Genomic DNA, 22,410 nt, shown 5'->3' on the forward strand with positions numbered 1-22,410 from the left:
TACTACTTATATTGTTATTACCAGTTTATGCTTTTTATTTGAAAGTACAACTTTTCTGTATATATGAATTGTAAATACGTTTCGTTTCGTTTATTTGACATACTGTCATCAATGAAGTTTTTCGTTAGGTTAAGTATAATCCTTAGTTACAGTCGGCTTTCTCCTTTAAAATGATTTAATAATATGTAATGTGTTAAATGTGAATTTAAATTGTGAATTTAAATACCAATCATGTATAAAGAGATAAATAAATATACAAATTTCAAAAATCATGGCAAACTTTCTCCTGAACCGGTAAAAAGAATTGATTCAATTCTTTGCTTGGATTTGGATGATACAGTGCTAAGAGATATTGAAAAGGATAATGATAATAATAAAGTTGATGGGGTAGCTTCTGTCAGTCCTGGCATGAATGACAAAACAATAAACAATCTTGCTCATGATGAATGGAGCACTTATGATAAGTTTGAATTACATAAAAGTTCTGTATCACACTGTACTAGTATAAAAAAAGAAATTAAAGCAGAAATTACTGAAGAGGATTTAAATATTTCCTATACAGCATATAATGATAAATCTAATAATTGGGGAGATGAGACATTCATGAATGAAGCTTTTACACAATTGGAATCTCCTAATGGTAAAGATAATTGTGGGAAAGATTTCACTCAGGTCAGTGTTTGATGACTTGAACAAAGCTTTAGTAGAGAAAGTTTGTATGTAATATTTAAATATACTAATTATGTTTTATTTTTATTTATAGGTTGTTATTGAAGACTCTAAGAATCATATTAATAAAACAACTCTCACACAAGACATACATTCATTGTATTTATCAGAAAATGGACAAAATGAATTTTCGTTAAAAAGAAACCTAATTGATCATACTCATAATATACCAAGGAAAACATGCCGTATAAGTGAAAAGGAATTAAATGGGCAGCAGAGGAGCACATCTATAACTCCAATTGATAATTATACATTTTATGGCTTGCCAAATAAAGTAAAAGAAATTTTTTCAAAAGTTAGGGGCATTGACACACTTTATAGTATGTATTTCCATTAACATTAATCAAATTTACTTATAAATTATTTATTATTGTATACTCTTAACAACTGTTTAATTTCTTTAGAGTGGCAAGATGAATGTTTAAATTTAGATGCAATAAAAGATAGGAAAAATTTAATTTATGCTCTTCCAACAAGTGGAGGTAAAACATTAGTTGCAGAAATTTTAATGCTGAAAGAACTTATATGTAATAAGAAGAATGCAATATTTGTACTACCATTTGTTGCTATAGTACAAGAGAAAGTTAGTATTTTGATCATTAATTGCAGTCAATATTGTTCTACTATTGAATAATATATCCTTTATAATTTGTAGGTTCAATCAATGGCACCATTTGCATTAGAATTAGGTTTTATGGTAGAAGAATATGCAGCATCAAAAGGAGTTTACCCACCAAAGAAACGTCGTCAAAAGAAAAGTGTATACATGTGTACTATAGAGAAAGCATTAGGTTTGATAAACAGTTTAATAGAAGAAAAGCGGTTTCACGAAGTAAGTTGAGACATTCTGAGAAAGAAATATATGAAATCAATAAAGAATCATACTACACAAGCATACTTTAATCTATTTCAGATTGGTATTATAGTTGTGGATGAGTTGCATTTACTAGGTGAAAGTGGAGGAAGAGGTGCTTCATTGGAAGTTCTTTTAACAAAAGCATTATGCGCTAATGGTACAGTATATATCAAATCATTAGGTCATTTTTATATGTACAACCATTAAATAATTGACTGGTTTTTAATATAGAAAAAATACATATTATTGGAATGAGTGCAACAATAGGTAATTTAAACGAAGTAGCAGAATTTTTAAATGCAGATTTGTATACTGGAAATTTTCGGCCTATTGAGATTAAAGAATATGTAAAATGCGAGGATAAAATTTGGTTGGTCGATTTACGAACAGAAGAATTGTTAACGGATGTAAAAAAAATTAATTATAAAGTAAGTTTGTATACTTATGAATTTTGGATTGTATAATTATGAAATAATTAATATTTGTTTCTCTAAATAATTCCTTTTCTAACAAGTATACAAATAAAGCAGCAATCATAGACCCAGACCGAATAGCTGGTTTAGTAACGGATGTAATTCCTCAAGATTCGTGTCTCATATTTTGTTCAAGTCGAAAAAATTGTGAAAATGTGGCTTTGTTATTAAGTAAAATGTTATTTACGTAAGATACTTTCTCATAATTGAACTGTTTTCATTATATAATATAATTAAATGTAACTCATATTATATTCGATAATAATTTTAGATCATTGGAGAATTTTAAAATAGATGAAAAACAAAATTTACTGAATGCTCTACAAACTGAAGAAGGACTGTGTCCTATTTTAAGTAAAACTATAAAGTTTGGTGTAGCTTATCATCACTCCGGTCTTACATCCGAGGAAAGACGGTTATTGGAAGATGCTTTTAGAGCAGGAACTCTATCTGTAATATGTTGTACATCGACGCTAGCGGCTGGAGTAAATTTACCAGCAAGAAGGGTACTGCATTTATTCGTATATTCTTTCATTATGGCATTAATGGATTCGTATTTATAATAAAAACAACAGGTGATACTGAGGAGTCCATATGTTGGCAACCAGTTTCTGAATTTGAGTAAATATAAACAAATGATAGGAAGAGCTGGCCGTGCTGGTATGGGAAATGTAGGAGAAAGTATAATTATATGCAAAGAGCATGAATTACCAAAAGTAATAGTTACTTTATTGGGTTATTATATTAAGTATACATAGGATTATTTTCTATTAGTATTTATTATACAGGTAAAGGAACTTTTAATGTCCAAGATGGATGATTCATTAAGCACTTTACACGTGGACAAAGATAAGGGCTTAAATAACTTAATCCTGAGCTCTGTATTGTCTTCTTTAGCAACAACTAGATCTGAAATACATGAAATAGTGCAGCGAACACTTCTTAATATTCAACAGCAACGTTTAAACGTAAATGTCAAGCATATTGCGGATCAAACAATGATTGAGCTTTTAAAAAGCGGTGTAATGAAAGTGAAAGAAAAAGAAAAAAGTTTGGATACATACAAACCGAACATAACGGTTGAGATTCCAACACAGGATCTGTATCCTGATAATGAAAGTGTAGAAATAAAAAGAAAAAAAGTAGTAACTCTTAGAAACGATACTGAATTAGAACTTTGTAATCTAGGACGTGCAGCTATGAAGGGTATATTTAATTCGTTTAATGAGTGAATTACTAATACTCATAATTTATAACACGTAATAATAATTTGTACAATTGAACAGGATGCATGGATATGCAGGCTGCATGCATGTTATATCAAGACCTAAAAAAAGCCCAGGAGCATTTAATACTTCTTGATTACTTACACCTTTTGTATCTTGTTACCCCATATGATATGTTATCTCAAGTAAAACCAGTAGGATCAGTTTATTATGATGTGGTAATTTTTTATTATTATTATGTTTGATACTTTTATTACAAATAACTTATATTTAATCCTTTTATTATACTTGTAGGTACTAACTTTATCAGAGACACAAATGAAAACAGCAAGACTCCTTGGGATTAATGAAATAACCGTGGGTAAAATACGCAATGGTATAATACCTAAAGTAAGTGCATAAATCTGAATTTCTTTATATTAAACTTATATTAATCATTACGTTATTTGTATTTAACAGAGCACTGAGCCAATAGTTAATAGATTCTATATAACGTTAATATTGTATGACTTATGGACACAGCACGCAGTTTACAATATATCTGAAAAGTATCAAGTGAATAGAGGCATCATACAAAATCTTTTGACTGCAGTGTCATCCTTTGCATTTTCTGTAGTTCGATTTTGCCAGGTCAGTTGATGAATTATTTTATAAAACCGATTATGGAATTAGTTTTGTAAAATGTTAATAATCATTCTAGGAGTTAGATGAGTTTTGGGCATTTAGAGATTTATTAAATGAGTTCAGTAAAAAATTATCTTACTGTTGTCCTGCGGAGTTAGAAGCGCTGATGGAATTACCACTAGTGAAAATTGTAAGATATTCATATCACATTTATTATGTAAATTAAAAGATTATAACAAACTTGGATTGTAAGAATATTTTAATTAATAGGGTAGAGCACGTCAGTTGTATAATGCCGGATATAGAACAATAAAGTGCATAGCTAAGACAAAGATAAATGATTTGCAAATGAAAATTCCATACTTAAGTAAAAGAGCCGCACAACAAATTATTGAAGCTGCTAAGGTAACTGTTTTTTAGACTGAATTTTAATATTTTGGATTTTCACATTATATGTTTTGTTTTTACAGTTGTTAATATTAGAGAAGATAGAAGATTTAAAAGATGAAGCTGATGATTTTTTAGATGACATAGATGTGAATACTTTAAGAGAATTAAAAATTTAATATTTAAAAGATAATTCATGTAAATCAGTAAATTGTATAATATGAACTCTGTACATGTAGATACAACTTGTATGAATAAATTGTTTCATCTCTAATTATAAAATTTTTTTAGTCACATTACGTTTACTTTTTCCTAGCTTGTTCATGAAAATTGTGCCAAACAGACCAATGTGTTTTAAGGATAGCACATTGTTTAAGCTGGCACATATATTAAAAAAATCCAAGCTGTGTTTGATGTCATTTCAAGGAAATATGACCTCACCACAATATGGAACAATTTTTATACATACAAATAAGTAGTCATATTAAACACAAATATTAAAAAAATAATAACTTTATTAAAATGCATATTTTTCTAATATACATAGTCCACATGTTAAAAAATATCTTAATTTCTGTTTCTTCGTATAAAAACGTAGTTTTAAAGCAACAATCTTTTCTTAATATTATTAACCATTTCTAATACAAATATGGTTTTAAAGTAATAGTCTCTTTTTTTATACAAACATAGTTCTAAAATAATAATCTCTTTTCTTTAATACAAACATAGTTTTAAAATAGTAATCTATCTTTTCTTGTACAAACATGGTTTTAAAGTAATGGGAGATAACTTAGCTTTTTTATTACCTATGTCCTTTACTTTCTTAAAATCTAAGAAATAAAATAAATTATTAGACAAGTCTTTCCAAGTATTTTTAAAACCATATTCACTTAATACTTTTATAAAGTCTTCGATTTGTTCAAATCGGCTTTCTACTTCAGCTATTTTTAAAATACCGCTGTAAATTATATTTTCATACATTTTTAGCATGTTAGTAACATATATAATATTATTTAACATTAATATATATAGTATACTTACTCTTTCTTAAGAACTCTATTTGCTTCTATGATGTAGTCTTTAAGATTAGTTCCCATAAGTGATAAACAGAATACAACAACATGTACTCCATTTGTTAATAAAGGAGTATGTGCCATATCACAGGCAGTTACATGATCATTTAAAGACACAAAGTCAAAAGAATGCACTTTATGGGCAACAGAAGTAGCAAGTCTACCTTCACCACAACCGAAGTCTGCAATAATGTATTCTCTTGGCCTAAATAAATAATCAGACATAAATAAAAGATTTAAAGATTAGTGAATCGAAACAAATACTTACATCGTTTTGATTGATGATATTATAACATCAAGAGGATTTAAAGGCCACTGTTGAACTTGCTGTTTATATCCATCATGATATGCTTTAAATGCATCTGGATCATCTTTAAAATATTTCTTGGACTCTTGACTGTGGTTTTTGTAGATAGACTCATTTAGAAATCTGAATCGGGATGTACGTAACTTTTGTAACATTCTATCCCTTAAAGTTACAGGGTTTACAGTCTCTTTTTCTTTCTTAGTTTGCTTTTGCTTCACGTTAAGTATTTCTTCTAACTTTTTAACATCTAAATTATGACGCTTTTTAGCTGTTGTAGTATTGTTCTTCTTTGGGGAAGTCATAGAAGATTGTATTTGCTTCATAGGTTTCTTCTGTTTCTGTAACATTGAATTCATTTTTGCTGTTGCATTATTTGAGTTTTGATTTTTCTTCTTCTTATGTTTTGTTAATTCAGAAACATGCATGTCATTTGCTTCAGGCATTTGAACATTATTTTTTTTCTTCAATTTGTTAGTAGTATTATTGTTTTTATTAAATTGATTGGTAATTAAATCACCAGCATGCTTTGTCCCTTTTCGTTGTTTTTTAGTCTTAACAGAAAAATCAGAATCTTTAATTTGGCCCTTGTGTTTTGAATTTAATTTTGCAAAATCGTGTTTTTCTTGCTTTTTCTTAGTATTAAGTGTATATTCCAATTTTTTTCTTTCTTCCTTAGTTACCTTTGCTTTCTGTTGTTTCTTTTGAACAGAATGATCTAGCTTTTCAGTATCAAATTTCTTTTTTATATTTGCTACTTTTACGAGTTTAGAATTAACAAAATTTCCTTCAGTTTTCTGTACTTGCTTCAATGTTTTAGACAACTTATTCATATTTTTCTTTTTGTTGCTTTTAAATTTCAAGTTATTATCTTTAGCGATACCAAGATTCTGTTTACCCACGTTATTTGCTTTCTGCTTTTGTTTCTAGAACAAAGCATATTATTTCGTTAAAATGAATGTAACGTTATATTCACAAAATGTACATGCATGGGATTTTAAATAATCATACATATTTTTATAATTCATCATAAGCAAAATTATGTACAGCTCGATAACTTTGAAAAGAATCCAACGCCGCAGTATGCGATTTCAAGCTTCTCTTCAAAGTCGGCGAGTTTGAACAAAAATATGAAAAATATATGTAAAGTTATCATAATTTACCTTGGACATATTCTTTTTGTCAATATTACCACTGTCATTGGTCAGACTAGCTTTATTCTTTCTTATTTTCTTACCCATTATTCTTTACACAAGTATAGCCGCTAGCTTTGAGAAATCTCGACCGTTTCAACGTTTCAACTGTTACTGGTTACTGCACGTGGTCGAGTCATGTACCGCGCACAAAACTACAATGTAGTCGTCCAGAAATAGACTGTTACTTACATGCGTTTTCCACAACTCTACCAGATGGCGTTGAGTGTATGAACCGACAGCTGCTGCCACCTGAAATATAAAATACGTATCAAAATTACGTGTGGTTATATCATCTATGGTAATATCACAGGACCTATCAGTGGCTATCAATTATCAACACCTTTCATCCTTCTCTTTTAGCCATTTTTTTAATTTCATCTGATATACATTTGCACCCAATTGCGATAATTAATTACAATTGCTACACCTGTATCCGTTTCCCTTTAAAATAATTGAAATTGTCTCCATGTCTGTTTATTCGGCGGACTCATTAGAGGATATATCTGAAATATCTCCAAGGATCCAGGATCCTTTGCATAGAAAAAATGTCGAATCTAACCTGGTACCATCCAAAACTTCAATCAAATTATCTTCAGATGAATCATTTTATTTGAAACCGACAGCTGCAGTATTAGCTCAGAGACGAGGTTAGAATTAAATTAGCAATAATTCATACATTGCCTATTTTGGAAGTATTATCATTGCTATAATAAATCTTCCTACATCTGGCGATATTGGTTCTCGACTAGTACTAAACGCTATGGTTCAGAATCGTCAAATTTTATCTAAAGTTTATAGAGAATTCTATCATTAATAACTGATACAAAATTGTGTGAAAGAGCTAAGCGATGTTCTCATAAAATTGTTTATTTAGCAAGAAAGGGTTAGCTATGAAAGAAACGAGACACCAAGTCATCGATCCAGTCGAAGCGTCTGACTTTTCTGTTTTCTCCTTTTCCTTTTTTTTCATCCGAAACGTTTCAGATACCGGATCTAATGAAATCGCACCGAGTGCCGGTACCGACAAAGTCACGGGGACAGCAGAGGGCAGGAATGCGATAATTGCGAATGGGGGATTCACAGACGCGCCTAAACGACGACGCTCTGCGTCCTCAAGGAACAGGAAACGAGACGTCACGGATAGCCTTAAAAGAAATGTAAGTCCACGTGCTAAGAACTGTCACGAAACTAGAGATTAAGTTGCAGTGGTATTCAATTTAATGACTGTAACAAGAAATTACGGCAATGGAGTCGATGACTGAAATAATTACATTTAGAAGAAACATTTGTAAAGCATTTTTCAACTTATTAAAAATTCTTAATATACTAAAGTTAATAGGGATACAAAAACCTTCGGATAAGAGACTTTTCAGATAACAGAATTAAATTCTTGTTTAAGTCTAGGTTCTTAGTTATGTTTCAGAATATGAAGAGGTGTTCGCTTATACAATCTATGTAACTACGTTTTTCAGCTGTAGTATGATGTACCAAACAGATTTTGAATACTTTTAATTAAAAATTCGAACATCTAAATATTTGAAAATTTGGAAACTCAAATACTTGAATAAGCATCAAGTCACTTAACGTTTTCCTTTCCTCCGACTAGCTTCATAAACATCGATCTACCTTTGAAAAGGAAAACGAGATCAGCCATTAAACAATTTTATTTTCACCTCGCAGAACAGCCCCAAGCAGGAAGGCGGAAGCGTCGAGAAAGGAGTGACGTCCAACCGTTCGAAGCGTTCCTCGAAGGCGTTCTTAGTGAAACGAAGTTGCTGTTCCAAAGAAAATTCGATGCCTATGAAGCCGGACAAAAAGCTTGGCAACGTGCTCGGGCCGAGTGTTCAGCAGGCGAGGAAGCCGCGCTCTTATTTGGAGCTTTATCGTCGTAGATTCAGTTAGTCCGAAACGAGATGACGTTCCTCCTTCTTGGTTCGTGACCGTCACGAGGGAAGGGACGGGAGGGTGGGCCAGGGGATGGGCGTTTACGCGAAGACGCTTGAAACGGCACCGGAATGATGCAATTTTCTCCGAGGACGTTTACTTTGGGTCGTGATTAGATGTCATTTCCACAGCGGTGATATATATCTGTACCCGGCGAGGGATTAGAACGTACGCCAGCCTTCATACGGATCTCCCTTCTTGTTTGTTTCTTCTTCCACTCTGTGTTTACCCTCGCTACCTTGCTTTGCTTTATTGTTATTCGGAGCCGAGCTGAATCTTTCAGTAATTCCAAGCACCATGCGTTAGCAGTCTGGCTCTGTAAAAGCAGAAGATATTTTTCAAAGCGTAGGTGTCTTGAATATATAGGCGTTTGAAGAATGTTTAGGGGTTACGTCAAAAATGTCAGATTTTACAGGGATCTAGAGGGTTAAATTGGATTCGTGGCCTGGGGCAGGGAAGTGGCTTGAGAGAGACTTGGTTACATGGACTCTGACAGTCTTCCAAGTGCCCGTTTCAGCCATTGATCTCGAAAGTATAATAGAATGGCAAAGTGCAAAAACTGGTCAGTTTCATTTTTTCAAAATTTGTAGTGTTAACAACAAACTATTTAATTAGCTTAGTAAGATTATTGATCTATAAAAAAAAGGTTTCTGCTAGAGCTGACTGGTTTTTGCACCAAGTTCCTAATAAGAAGTTTCTCACATCCACACTTCTCATATACCTATTTATCTAGAAAAATTCTTTCAACGAGAACTATCGAATATTCAACCCAAACTGTAATAGTATACACACTTCAAATATTAACATGTTTCGAATAGTGGGTTTGAGAACCCCTCTTTCTTAACATTTCCAGGATTAATTTATCCTCCCACAACTGGCGCAACCCCTGCCCCCGATTGACTGTAGTTTCTTCGTGACGCGACACGCGTGTATGTCGGGTCTCGTTCCAAGGCGCCCCCAATTCGAACATGAATAGAAAGATGCATCCTCTGTTTCTGGTTGCTGCAGGTGGTGGGCCATCGTACAACGCCAGGTCCCCAGAGGGTTCCACCTTGTCGGTTTGCGGAGACAGCCAACGAGCAGAGCTCACCGACGAGGATACGTGCTTGCCGTCCACCCCGAGGGACGATCGAAGCGAGCTGAGTTTTTACCGTCGTCTAATCGAGGGATCCACCGATCCTGCGGCCACGACCACACTATCCTCCGAAACCGTGCATCAACACGTGTCAGAAGACACGAACAGCCACCCACGTCTGGGCAGGGTTAAGCGCAACGGCGATAAATCGAATGGCCTCGGCTACCGACCGTACACCATCGAGGAGTACAGGACTTTGCCGATACCGAAGCTCGATCGATCTCTGGGGCCCGATAAAGTTGAGATGCAGGCGAAGGTAGATGGTCTGCAAGTTTTATTCTTTTTTCTGTCCGTTCCCTCAATCCGTGTTACGCTATTAAAGTGTCTGAGATTTGGATCTCCAGTAAGCTATAATTAATTAATTATTATTCGGAGTCTTGACTGCTATGATCGTGGGACTACTAGGTGGGTAATCGAATATTATATCATCCGAAAAGTGCATAGTGTTTCATGTTTCTATTCAATAAAAACGGAATTTTTAAATTGGTAATATATTAGAGAACGTAATTGAACTGCATAGTAACTGAACGAGAATTAAAAGTATTTTATATTGGGTTTCATCTATAAAGCTGTAGAAGGTAACTGAGCTACACAGCAACTAAATCAAAGTTAAAAGTATTTTATATTGGATTTTGTCTATAAAACTGTAGGCAATTTGTTTCGAATTACGCTTTTCGGATGAACGAATTAAAGTACCGGAAACTGTATTAAAGTTTCGTGGATTTTAAAATGCTGGCACTGAAATTAGAATCCGCCAGTAACACGTTAAATTTAGATGAAAATCTACTTGATACAATTTTATATATTTCCCAGAGCTAGTGCAGTATCCTCAATACTAGGAGTTAGTCGAAGTAAGCTTTCGCATTCACAAAACGCGAATTGTATTTTTGATGATCTGCGCACGATCTCGACTATTCGGTTCCAAAGTCGAGTCGGCAGAAGTTCGAACAGAGACGTTTCGCAATCTTGTTTCCTTGTCCCGTCGGAAGTTAACCCGCCAGAGTCGAGAAAGCGAAGTAGAAGAAACTTCGCTTCCGTCGACCCATCGCAGTTTACAATTTCACGGAAGACCTAAAGCGAGTTAGCTTGTCGCCTCGTCTTCGTAACTTCAATTTAATAAACATGCGGCCGTTTCCTCACAGCTACCTTATCATTCACCGTCTCCGACTCTTATAAGTCATATCGCGGTCGTATATGTATGGAGGAGCATGCGTGATCGAGTGAGTCCGAGATGATAGTCTTCAAGGCATTGCTATCTCAACATTTTATAACATCGAGAGAAATTTCAAATCTAAATTAATTAAAGTAGGATCTGTAACTTATGTCTCTAGATTTTCTCCTCTGTTTAGATTGTGTCCTTAGATTTAGGTTTTCCTTTTTAGATTTTCTTTAAACTTGTGTCTCTAGATTTAGATAAATCAATTTTTAGAAGTTAAGTGGATTAGATTTTTAATAGTTTCAGGGTTGATTTCGATAGTTATTTCTAAATACAGATATTAGTAGAAATGGGTGCAACAAGGTTTAAAAGTAATACTTTTCAGTATCTACATTTTCATCTCGATGGTACTACAGCAGTGTTGATTTTTTCAGTTTAAACACAATTCTTTTAATCGTAAAACTGAGGTATTTTAGGTGACGTGTCGCTGCAGTAGCAGTTGTGTTAGACAGACGACAGAAAAGAGTCGTCGTCATACTCGAAGAAATAATTCTTGAAGGCAAATACTTCAGTGGTTGGCTGGGGGTGGTCTTAAATTTTTCAGCAGGAAGTAGATACATACAGTGTCCCATACGGACTCAATCGCGGTGTCCCATAGGTACGTACCCACTTTATTCCTCTCGAAAGGTGGAATTCCATTTCATCGTGAACTGTTAGCACAGGAAACGATTTTAGTGGATTGGAAATTAAAATTTCACACAGCAGTTCAGCGGAGCACCTTTATCGAAATCTGTCTACTTGGGTAGCTCTTCTCTTCGATTTGAAACTCGGAAGCAGTAGTCTCCCGGATCTCTTGGGAACATCTTTATGTTTGATGTCTTAAAACCTACCCGACGTGTTCAAACGTCGATTGCAGAAGATTAAATTTAACTCTATAACATTCTTTTCTTGTATTCTGTCCAGAGTAAATTAATTAAAAAGTTTGCTCAAACTTGATTATCTTCATCGTTTGCCGGAAGAAAGTTCAAAAAATGAAAAGTGAGACTCATAAAACAAGAATGTTGAAGTTTTTCCTGGATACCACTGTGTATCTGTTTATAAACGTGTTCTCAGGGACCGTTCCCTCGTAGACAATTTAAATGAAACATCAGCTGAGTGGAACAGAGGGATGAACCATAATGCCACATAATTATACCAACTCCTGAGAGGTTGTATTAATATTATCCGCAGTTTAACTCGCCGTGACGGTAACAGTACAGACGCGCATTAACGATGGTGGCTGGAGAATGACAGCACGCGTACTGGGAGAAACGAAACGACGACGTGGAGGAGGAACTGGCAGGTCGTCCGTTCGACGTCGTTCGTTGGTTCATTTAACTTTTAAGGATGGCTCGGCGTGATGCATCGAGCCTGACCCTTTCGCCAGATACAATTCGTCCTTTTGTTCTTCCTTTCCACCCCTCCCCGCCACCCTCTCCCGCTTCGTCCTCAACCCCTTTGCGTCGTCCTCTTTCGAAGAGCATTTGCATAATCTACTTTGCGCTGGATTCGGCCGAGGTAGTCGATTCGGTACTCCACGATTTTCGCTGTAGCTCGATCGATCGATCTTACTACACTTTTAACTGGCGAATCGGATTCTCGACACTGAAATGAGGGAGGTACTGTGTACAAGCGTCTCCGTTCGAACATTGCTGGGGGTGTAGAGGGTGTCCAAAAGAATGGGCTACAAAGGCTTAGAACAGATGTTGGCGGTCCAAGTAAAAGTGATAGCAGATGTATGTAGAATAGTAAAATAAGTAACAAGTAGAGGATAATAGTGGTTGATAGATACGATGATTCTAGTTCATTTGTAATCGTATAATTATCTGTATGAATATTATATCGTATTTGTATAGATAATTCAAAAGAATTTTACTAAAAGTGTGTCTATAAATATACAGGGTGTTCGACAACAGACGAGAGAAAATTTAAGAGGTGACTTTATATAAGGATATAAGACAAAATAAGAGCGATCAAGTTATGATCGCTTCTTTATTATAAATTCAATAACGAATTTATAAGGGACCTAATTCTCAAGTTAATATGTATACTAATACCCCATTAAGGTCTTCTTAAAGGCGTGAAAGCAATTTACAACGAGTAAAACTCGTCTGTTTTAACTAATTTCAAGGTATACAGAATAATAACAATGAGCTTATATAGGGACAGCACCTACATTCGAAAGAGGAACGCCTTGAACTAGGCAACCCGCCGAGTAAGAATGTACGTTCGATGGATCACTAGGCGCGCGTGTACTCTCTTCATGTTGCACAGTAATAACTTTTTTTACTCGCTTAGGTAGACTGTATGGAAGCTCGTTGTTTTTTTTTTGAACACCCTGTATACATGTCATGTTCACGGAAGGGAGGGCAGGCTGGTCGTGGAGCTTTCGTAAAAAGTAAATAAAGCCCGCGGCAGCCGTCCGAACAGTGGGTGTGTTTAGTTTGGAAAGTTTCATCGAAGCGATGGCAGCTTCAGGGATTGTTTGTTGTTGCAGAGAGAGTGGCTGACGCGGCGAAGGTCATACGGGAATTCAGTTAGTGCACGTAATCGCCAGCGGATACTGGTGCAAGCACAGAAGCTCGAGGTACGTGTCATGTGCACGGGTTTTGATGCACGTCCCTGTGCCTGGGATATAACAATACCAACTTTTTAATGAGTTAAAAAACATTTTTTGGGACGTTTCGTAATTGCAACGAAAAGGGAGTTGACAGTGAAATGGGTTTACGTGGAATTTCCCATTTAACAAGTAGTGTTTCTTCAAATCTGTGTAAGAATCTTTGATATAGGCTGTTTCAAAAGTATAGTCTAATTAAGTACGGTAGGGGACAAGTGGTCATTGGACCATTCCCTAAAGAGACGAATATTCACCATTTACTAGTAACTATCCGAGTATGTAACGATCTGCTCATGAATCAGAATCAAATGTCCGTGGGAAATCGTTATGATACCGCAGGAAAAAAAGAGTCGATCCGTGACAGCATGAAGCATTAACCAGTGTCGGCCACTCGGTTGATACTTAATTGCCAATTAGAGGACGCAAAGAGGCATCGCGACGAAAATTAGTTCGTTTTACTCGTTCTCTATGCGCGAAAGTCAAGCCTCTGTGGTAATGGTCCCCTAGAAGATTTATAAATGAAATTAATTATGTAGGTACTGCTTTTGTGTTAACAATGGCGGGTGTCGTTTTTTCTCTGCTTGCTGCCAGTTTCGTTTTCCCTTGATGGCGCTTTCCATCCTCGCGTTGTTATTCATTTTTTATTACTCTGATATTGTTATTATCACCAAAAAAATGATCTTCAATCCATAGATGTATTTTTAATTACCACTACAATTTAAGCAATGAAGTGAATCAAAGAATATGCGATCTCTTGATCAAAAATTTACTCAAATAGATTAAACCATGAACGACAGGTTGCATTCTCAGGCGTCAAATGTACAGCGGGTTGCTCGCCGATAGGCGCTCGGAACCTGCAAATCTCAAAACACAAAACGTACTTTTCTCATCGTTTCCCAACACCACGTGCCCAATTTATCCATAATATTCAATTCTCCTGCATTGAATTCTCCTGTATTAATGAAAACTGAATTCCTTTGTACAGAACATCGTTCCCAGATAAGTAATCGCATTACCCACGCTTTGTTCCTGGCACAAAGACCGCTCCCAGTTTTACGTTCGAGGCACTTAAAATCCGCGTGTACCCGAATAGTGCAAACAAGTTCCCAATTTATTAATCGCGCTCTTATCACAAGGCAGTACCTGGTAACACGATGTACGCGAAATTAGTCGTCGGATGGTGCTGTATCTAATCATAGGACTCGAGTAGAATAGGTGGGCCGTGAAAGGCGGTGGAAAAGGACGAAGGGCCGCGTTGGTTGGCCGTCGGGCGAAGTAGAGACCGGTATCCGAACCTAAATCCAATTATATGCACAAAGCGAGGACTGCAGGCCGCAACTACCACAGGGACAGGGAGGAATTGAGGATACGAGGGCGAGAGGAGAGCAGAGAAATTCTCTACACGTGGATAAACCTACGTTACATCTCTGGAAAGGGGTCCCTCGGTTCCCGTGACTCGCCTACCGCCACCGGAATTAGATTTTGCTTACTTTCGTCCTTGCGAGAGTGGCCCCCTGCTTGTATCCTCATCTGTCTGCTCCCTCGGTATCGATAATCGCGGCCTGAATATCAACGAGTTACCGCCCCTTTATGCATATTTCGCCCCGGGAATGGGTTCTTTGTTCGGCGGCTGCGTCAATACACCAGTCACCGCAAAACAATTTGCAAAGGAATTCGGCGCGGGACTACGCTTCTGTTCCGCGAGACTGTCGCGTCGAGGAACTTCCGAGGAGAAACTATTTCTAAATAATCCTGCGTTTAGACGGCGCGGCGTGTCGGGCGGAATTGTTACGTGAACAATTGAACTACAACCAACTCACAGTTTGTAAGATTCTGACGGAAAGTTTAGTATTTCTGTATCTGAGAGCCAACGTCGCCTAAGTCTTTTTTTGTTATTTTTTAGGACAGCCATAAAATAAATGCAGTTATCCATTTTTTAACATAGTATTTGAAGTAGTTTATGCTTATTAATTTCCTTCTCTTATAACATAACTTAACTAAATTCCTGTTATTATAATAAAATGAGGAAAAAGCAGTAAGGTTCTATAAAAAACTTAATTTTGGAAAAATGGATTTGGGCTAGTCTGGCTCTCAGATACAGATTTATATTCGGTCTCTCATGTTAACACATTCGTGCAGAGTGTATTGCGTTCAATGTATGGTAGTTCAAAATTCTGAATCAAATATAACATTTTTAAATGGGATGTATTCGTATAAAGCACTAAGTGAGATGAATGAAATAATTGATATAATATTCTTAAAAACGACTAGAGTTTCCTACTTTATCTCTATTTGAAGTGACTTTTCAATTCGCTACAACGATCGACTTGTTTATGTCTACAGACGAAACGCAGTGCAGTAGAGAAATGCTTTCTGCCTCCTTTGAAGGATCAGGAAATCGATGGAAAGGTAAATCAAGATGATCCTTTTCTTGATATCTCTTTGTACGTTTGTCCGAATGGCGGATATTTCCTGTATTTCTCCTGAAATATCCACAATCGACTTTGATGTTCTAATTGCTTTAAGTTGCTTGAATCGTTGCTGGCTTGTTAGTTGTGCAGTATTGTTTTCAATCCTCAAAGAGAACAAAATTTCGCATTCCCTCTAATTAGAGACACATTAATGTAATTCTATGTTATCTTCTTAAATCTTCATAGTCTATATTTTAGAAATCTTAATCTTTTTGCTTCTCATTTTTTTATTCTATTTTTGCAATATTATAAGAATGGATTTTATTTTCTTACAGACGCAAAGTGATTCAGTATCTTCAATGGTATCCGTGAACCGAGCAGCTTCTCAGAAAAATGGCAGCGAAAATTGTGGCAAGTGTTTTCAGAAGAGCATCGATGTCTGCAAGATATCGTCGTCGAGGAAACTGAAAAAATTGAAAGGAACATCTACTTTCAGTTCGTCGTTAAATTCGCACAGAATCATTGAAGATTCATACGTAGAGTCCCTAAGGCAACGTCATCTTTACGAGAAGGAGATGGTGGATCGTATTATAAGCCAAGCACTGTACCCATGATTATATCGCGAACGATTTCTTGCATAATTTAGTCTTCTTTCAGAACAACCCCGCGCTCGAGGCATATTTGAAATTGATCTTTAAATAAACTCGAGGATCGTCTGAATACGATACGAAATCAAATCTCCATTTTCTTTCGAAATTACGCGTTTCCTCTATGTTCGTAGCTCTATTCTCCGTCAATTTCTATTGCACAATTCTCACACTCTTCCTCGAGCACTTGTTCCATCGGTTATTTCGATCTTTTCGATTATCCATTCTCTAAGAATACGATTTTACGAGAAGCTCGATATTTAAATCGGTTCTGGAGCCATTTGCATAAATCGACTTCCGTCTATCCTCTCGTCTGTCAGTCACTGCTTTTTTCCAGCAGTCTCCGCTCCAGACTTCTTGCCTGGAACTCTCGAGTTAGGACCGTTTTTCTAAGTTTAGTCGCGCCGAGACGCTGTCTACTACCGTGGATGCTGCTTTCCTAGATAAATCATCCCGTTGAGATTAGTCGTCGATGAAATATTTAAACTTAATTCCATCGCGGTGACTTATTCATCGAGCGTCATCTTGGAATTCCCTCGGCTGGGTGGGCAGTGGTGACATCAGTCTTAGTGGCGGTTACATTGCTTGCCACGCATGAGTACGCACACTTTCCCATTCATATGGACCACTCGGTTGGACGACACACTGGGGACTGCATGGACCAGCAGACTGTCTCGTCGAGTGCAGAAATTATTCAACGCTTTTTTGACGTCTTCGCCATATACGTTCGGTCAAGAGCTGTAAGCTGCGCGAGGCTCTTCCAGGCGGACATAACCGAGGCTTGCCATTTTTATCCGCGATCATGCGCCAAAATATCCACGGGGAAAAGAATTTAGAAGCTCAGAGGGCTTTCTTTACTGTCGTCTGGAAGCTTCATGAATAGCTAAACGAGCACACGTATTATAAAAATAACTTCACCCCTGGTCAACTGTCTGACCTTTTTCTATCTGAACTTCCGCTAATTATCTCGCGTAATAATCTCGCGGAATATTCGGGGGTCCGCGTGCAGCGGGCAGCTACAGTCAGAAGTTGGATTCTGATGCGGCTATTTAATTTCCGCGCCGCGGAGTGTTGTTATCGAGTTCGAGTTTTAACGTGTTATCTTAGAGTGAGGGGGAGGTAATCATGCAAATATGATAACACCTGTTCACTGTTTTCTGGGGATTTAAATGTTTCGTTGGATGGAAGTTAAACTCAATTGCGAGGGAAAGTTGGACAAAGGACGTTGGACATGGGGGATATGAAATTCGAAGGTGAATATTTTATTTCATTCGGATTTAAATGCTTCTATCATATGTGGTGCTTGGGTGGAGGTACAAAGAGGGTATTACAACACTTGTTTTATGTTTTTTGACTTTTAGAGACCCTCAGATCACAGTACATAGTGCTACATATATGTAACTTTGAATTTTTATTCGCTAGAGAATTCTGTTTCTTTTATTAATATTATTTATTTTGTTACTATTGTTTGTTTATTGTATATTTATTGCTATCATGTTTTTGAGCTCAAAGAAAGCGTTGTATTTTCCCTAAAAAGCATACTTTTTTAAGCCGTCCCTCTCGCGAAGCATACCTGCGATAAAAAATTTAAATCAAATTTATATTAAAAGTGAATTTAGACTTTTCATTTTGTGAAATATTGTTTCCATCTGCATTTCATTCAAAATGAATTTCTAAATTCGCCTTAAGATCCATTTATTTGAACGCCAAATTTCAAAACTCTCAATACCTCAACCTACGCTCCCATGTTTCGAATGACCTCATGCATCACGATCTCACCCCCGCTCTATACCCAATAAACAATTCACAGCAATCAACAAATATGCTTCGAATAAAAAGTTAGCCGAACTCTGAGCCCATCTCGAGGAGATTTATCGCGGGCAGATTAAGATTGAGCGCAGAAGAGCGGCGAGCGATCGATTCTCGTTCGCTCGCGCCAGCGCGTTTCGCGCGGTCGCAGTGGCGCCCCTGGCGAGGGGTGCGCGCACTAGTTCGCGTACGGTCACCGATTCGGCATAGGCGTAAACAAACGCGCGCATTTTTTGTTCTGACGGAGGCGTCGGCCTCGTTGCCTGCGAAAAGTTCGTCGGCGCGTGGGCGTGAACGAGCGGCGGGTCGGTTGCGTGGCGTGCGGCGGTGTTGTGCGGGTGGTCCCGATGCTGGATGTACGGGGCGCGAGGCCAACGACAGGGGTTGGCACGGACTGACTTCGCCATCAGACTGCCGCCAAGCGGGGAGGTCTGTCTCGCGTGCCGATACACATCAATGGTTCAGGTGAGTGGCGCTCGACGATTGCTTCTAAACAAGAATTTCCGCTGTGATCGTTGCTCGGTGGAGCGAACGATGACGAACGTGTTGCAATGACACGCTTCGAACTGCTATATTCGCGTGGTCGTCGTGCGTCGAAGGGGCGAGCGATCGTCGCGTTCGAGAGGGCGCTACAGGCCGCGAGGTCGACGGTGGCACTGCGCTCACGTGGCCTCGTGTCTTCGAACCCACCGTGCATGACCTTGCGTCTGGGGTGGCTTTTGACCCCACTGGTGAAAGCTTCTGGACGCTTATTTGCTTTGTGCTACTTCGTGTTTGATGATTCTTTTCGTTTGTGGTAATGGGCAGAGGGTGGAGCTTTGCAAAGGCGCAATGTATTGAGGTAATATTTAGGCAACATGTGGCTTGCCGCAATAGAGAATTTTTTTAAATGGTTTTTCAATCATTGAATCACGACAAATGTATGGAAAATATTAGGAAAATATTAATGAATTATATTAAAAGTTGGGTATTTTGTTTTGTATCACATTAGAGTCTATATGTTGTGACATGTGTCTGACTAGGAGACTTATTCTACTGACACCAGGCATTAAGTCAGGCGTAGCAAAATCAGTAGAATAAGTCGGTAGAGTAAGTCAAGTCAGACATATTTTATTCTAGACATCTTTTTGATCAATTAATATGTTTGAAGAATTTCCAAAACATCTTTTAAACTGATACCACATATTCCTGAAGCATCTATAAAATATTCTTTGAAAGTCTTTGAAATATTTTTCCTTAGGCCTCTTAAATAGTGAACAAAATTTCACCCCATGCAAATTCAGTATTAATATCAATAAAAAACCGCAACAACTGGTAACATATTCCTTCAGGCAGGTATAAAAAATACTAAACATGTACCAGTACTCTACTCGCTCTACAACAGAATGTCCCCGACTCTCCCAGTACCCGTACATATCGAGTTAATCCCGACCCTCAGTTGCAACCCCTAAAAATGGTGTTGCCCTCAAATTCAGCAGCTATTAATCCCCCCCACGAGTCCCGGAAATTCTCAAGGGTTAAGTGAGCGGTGTAAACCCTTAGCTGGGTCGTTGTGGCCCTTTATGTAAATGGATAATGGGTCCCGCCAGCACTTGGCTGGACTCCTAGACGAGGCCAGTACCAGCGTGCATCGCAACGCCGAAGGGCAGTTCATTAACTGCCGGACTCTGGTTCGATGAGAGCTACGGAGAGAGGCGGAATAGCTTTGAAGTGGCGGACGCCTCGAGGGCGTCCACTGCTGGAACAATGAGAATTATCTTGTCTTTCTCTCTCTTCGCCACCCTCTGCCTCTCCACCCCTGCTGCCTCGTCCCTGGACCCCTTCACATCTCCATATTCATCTCTTTTCATACATGTGCCGCGTGCATGTTGGCGCGCCTTTAATTGAGCCGCTTCGGGCGAGGAAACAATCATCGCGGGATCGCCATATATGAAAGGCGATCTTAATGAATCGTCGGACGAGAAGTATCGAAGTGTGTCCCTCGCTGCCAATTATTGTGGCTGGCGAGCCGTACGGAATGCGTGCTCCTCCTATCGTCGATACGGTTGCATAATTATGGTTAGAAACGAAGTGCGTCACTCTGTGCGCGATCACAATAAAGGTAAATTGAAAATTGCCCGACTGAATGGAAATTCGTGCCCCTACGTCCGATATACGGCGTGGACCTTCTGCACGGATTGTCTTCCTGCGTCGCGTCGGGCTTTCGGTCGAGCTTATCACTGGCTATTTGTTCGGAACTCTGACCCCACAGTGAAAGCGTGAGTCTGTGGTTTTCGGAGGTATACAGAGTTCTATAACAGGTTCTTAACAGGTGGGAGAAAATTTAAGGAGAGTCTATGCGAGGAAATAAGACTATGCAATTGGAGGACTCATAACAGAAACAGCTTTTGTCAATTTTTGTATGTTTTCAGGAAAGTAGACAGATATTTTAGCATCTTTAAGGCTTGTTTAATAGATTCATATTAGTAAGTCTTACTTTTTACTGGAATCTGTTTTTTGTAAAAAAATTCTAGAATTTAACGAGGCTTGTTTCTGTTACGAGTCTTTAAAGTGTTAATTGGTTATTAATGTTTGCGTGGAAAGCTCCTGAGAGATGGCAACCATGGTTGTCTCTGTAGAAGCACTCTGTAGAAGTTGATTTACTTCTGAGGTTCATTATTTTGAGAAATTAAATGTTTTTGAGAGAAATGTTGGCAATTTCTGGCTTCCATTACACCTAAATTATTTAGATATATTAAAATTGTGAATGTTTTATGCAAAATCGTTATAAGTAGTTTAGAGAAAAGTATTGGATTATTTTTTAACAAGGCGTCCGGCATACAGAGTATTCACAAAAAAGGGATTTTATAAAGAGGGAAGAAGGTGAAAGATTTGTTGGTAAACGTAGGTCCGTAAATCATCCCTTTCAGAGATACAACCCCCTTTAAACCGTATAAAAACTTGCCGTTGTTTCGCGTGAAATACGACGTCTGCACAATCGAGGGGAACTTTGTTATTGCCGTTGATTTGAAAATGTTGTTTCGACAGATATTTCAAAGTTTTTCATTCAATCAATTTCGCAAAAATTTGAAATATCGCTGGCGTTGGTTTAAAACCGCCTTGGCTCAAACAGTCGTCAAGGTTTAATAGCTTTTCTCGTATCACGAATGCTTCCTAACATTTTTTTGTAGCTCCCAGTTATTCGTTTCCAATATTTTTCTACATATTTTTAGTACGCCCCCACCTCCCGCTGTATTTGAAGCACGAATTTTTTTGGAAAATATTGTGAAATATTGTTTTGCATGAATTTAGTGTATTCGTATTGCTATCTATTAATATTGATATTGGATAGTTGATTATCGTTATTCACACGACAATATCATCGCAAATTTATTTTTTCATTTTTAGTTAGCATCGAAATAACATGAATTCTTTTCGTGTTGTTCCGATGTAATCTTTGCAGAGCTTCGTGAAAAGACTGGCAACTTGTAACTTCATGCGTGACTGTTCTTAACTCTAAAGTCTCACTGTTCGTAACTGCTACGTATCTGATCATGGCTGTGGCAGCTTACCTAATAGCTCGCTATCAAAATAATTGTCGACGGCGTAATAATCACCCGGGGTGCATAAATTGTCGTTCCCTAAACGCTGAATTGTAGACGATGATTTCATGTGCCTGTGCTTCTTCGCTAATCGAGCTGCTGCCTTAATAATTCTTATATTTTCGTTTTCATAGATAAAAGTTCTCAAAAATTGATAAACAGAATAAAGCCATCAGAGAACTTTGTGACCGTGAATTAAAGGC

At 37.4% G+C, this 22,410-nt stretch overlaps 4 protein-coding genes across 6 annotated transcripts in view; 3 read left to right on the forward strand and 1 right to left on the reverse strand.

The window, feature by feature from the left end:
* The first annotated feature begins 216 nt into the window (after window positions 1–216).
* Window positions 217–4,561, forward strand: Mus301 (mutagen-sensitive 301). The gene is made up of 16 exons (XM_076393176.1): window positions 217–672; window positions 764–1,049; window positions 1,134–1,312; window positions 1,385–1,561; window positions 1,643–1,742; window positions 1,817–2,013; window positions 2,100–2,245; window positions 2,330–2,564; window positions 2,634–2,774; window positions 2,847–3,264; window positions 3,345–3,502; window positions 3,579–3,674; window positions 3,744–3,914; window positions 3,985–4,098; window positions 4,179–4,313; window positions 4,379–4,561. Exons 1-16 carry the CDS (start codon window positions 232–234, stop codon window positions 4,472–4,474), a joined length of 3,090 nt encoding a protein of 1,029 aa, XP_076249291.1. The 5' UTR covers window positions 217–231; the 3' UTR covers window positions 4,475–4,561.
* Window positions 4,562–5,039: 478 nt separating this feature from the next.
* On the reverse strand, window positions 5,040–6,974 carry LOC143188752 (uncharacterized). Of its 3 annotated transcripts, XM_076393179.1 has the most exons (5): window positions 6,836–6,974; window positions 6,356–6,598; window positions 5,637–6,013; window positions 5,337–5,573; window positions 5,040–5,253 (listed from the first exon to the last, which is right to left on the reverse strand). In XM_076393179.1, the coding sequence occupies exons 1-5, from the start codon at window positions 6,911–6,913 to the stop codon at window positions 5,040–5,042; spliced, it is 1,149 nt and encodes a 382-aa protein (XP_076249294.1). In that variant the 5' UTR covers window positions 6,914–6,974. The 3 variants fall into 3 exon arrangements, with proteins under 3 accessions (XP_076249294.1, XP_076249292.1, XP_076249293.1); XM_076393177.1 differs by having other exon boundaries at window positions 5,637–6,598; XM_076393178.1 differs by having other exon boundaries at window positions 5,637–6,586; window positions 6,836–6,945.
* Window positions 6,975–7,628: 654 nt separating this feature from the next.
* LOC143177314 (uncharacterized) lies at window positions 7,629–16,868 on the forward strand. Its single transcript, XM_076375184.1, has 8 exons — window positions 7,629–7,658; window positions 7,747–8,025; window positions 8,549–8,765; window positions 9,821–10,203; window positions 13,640–13,729; window positions 16,103–16,168; window positions 16,506–16,774; window positions 16,817–16,868. The coding sequence occupies exons 1-8, from the start codon at window positions 7,629–7,631 to the stop codon at window positions 16,866–16,868; spliced, it is 1,386 nt and encodes a 461-aa protein (XP_076231299.1).
* A 1,966-nt stretch (window positions 16,869–18,834) lies between these two features.
* LOC143177213 (beta-1,4-glucuronyltransferase 1) overlaps window positions 18,835–22,410 on the forward strand; it is a 28,104-nt gene continuing 24,528 nt past the window's right edge. The window contains exon 1 of the mRNA XM_076375053.1: window positions 18,835–19,091. Coding sequence (XP_076231168.1) covers window positions 18,981–19,091 — 111 coding nt within the window. The 5' untranslated portion in view covers window positions 18,835–18,980. The remainder of the gene's footprint in view (window positions 19,092–22,410) is intronic.

Source organism: Calliopsis andreniformis, chromosome 3, assembly GCF_051401765.1.
Source record: "Calliopsis andreniformis isolate RMS-2024a chromosome 3, iyCalAndr_principal, whole genome shotgun sequence".
In the NCBI taxonomy this organism is placed as follows: domain Eukaryota; kingdom Metazoa; phylum Arthropoda; class Insecta; order Hymenoptera; family Andrenidae; genus Calliopsis; species Calliopsis andreniformis.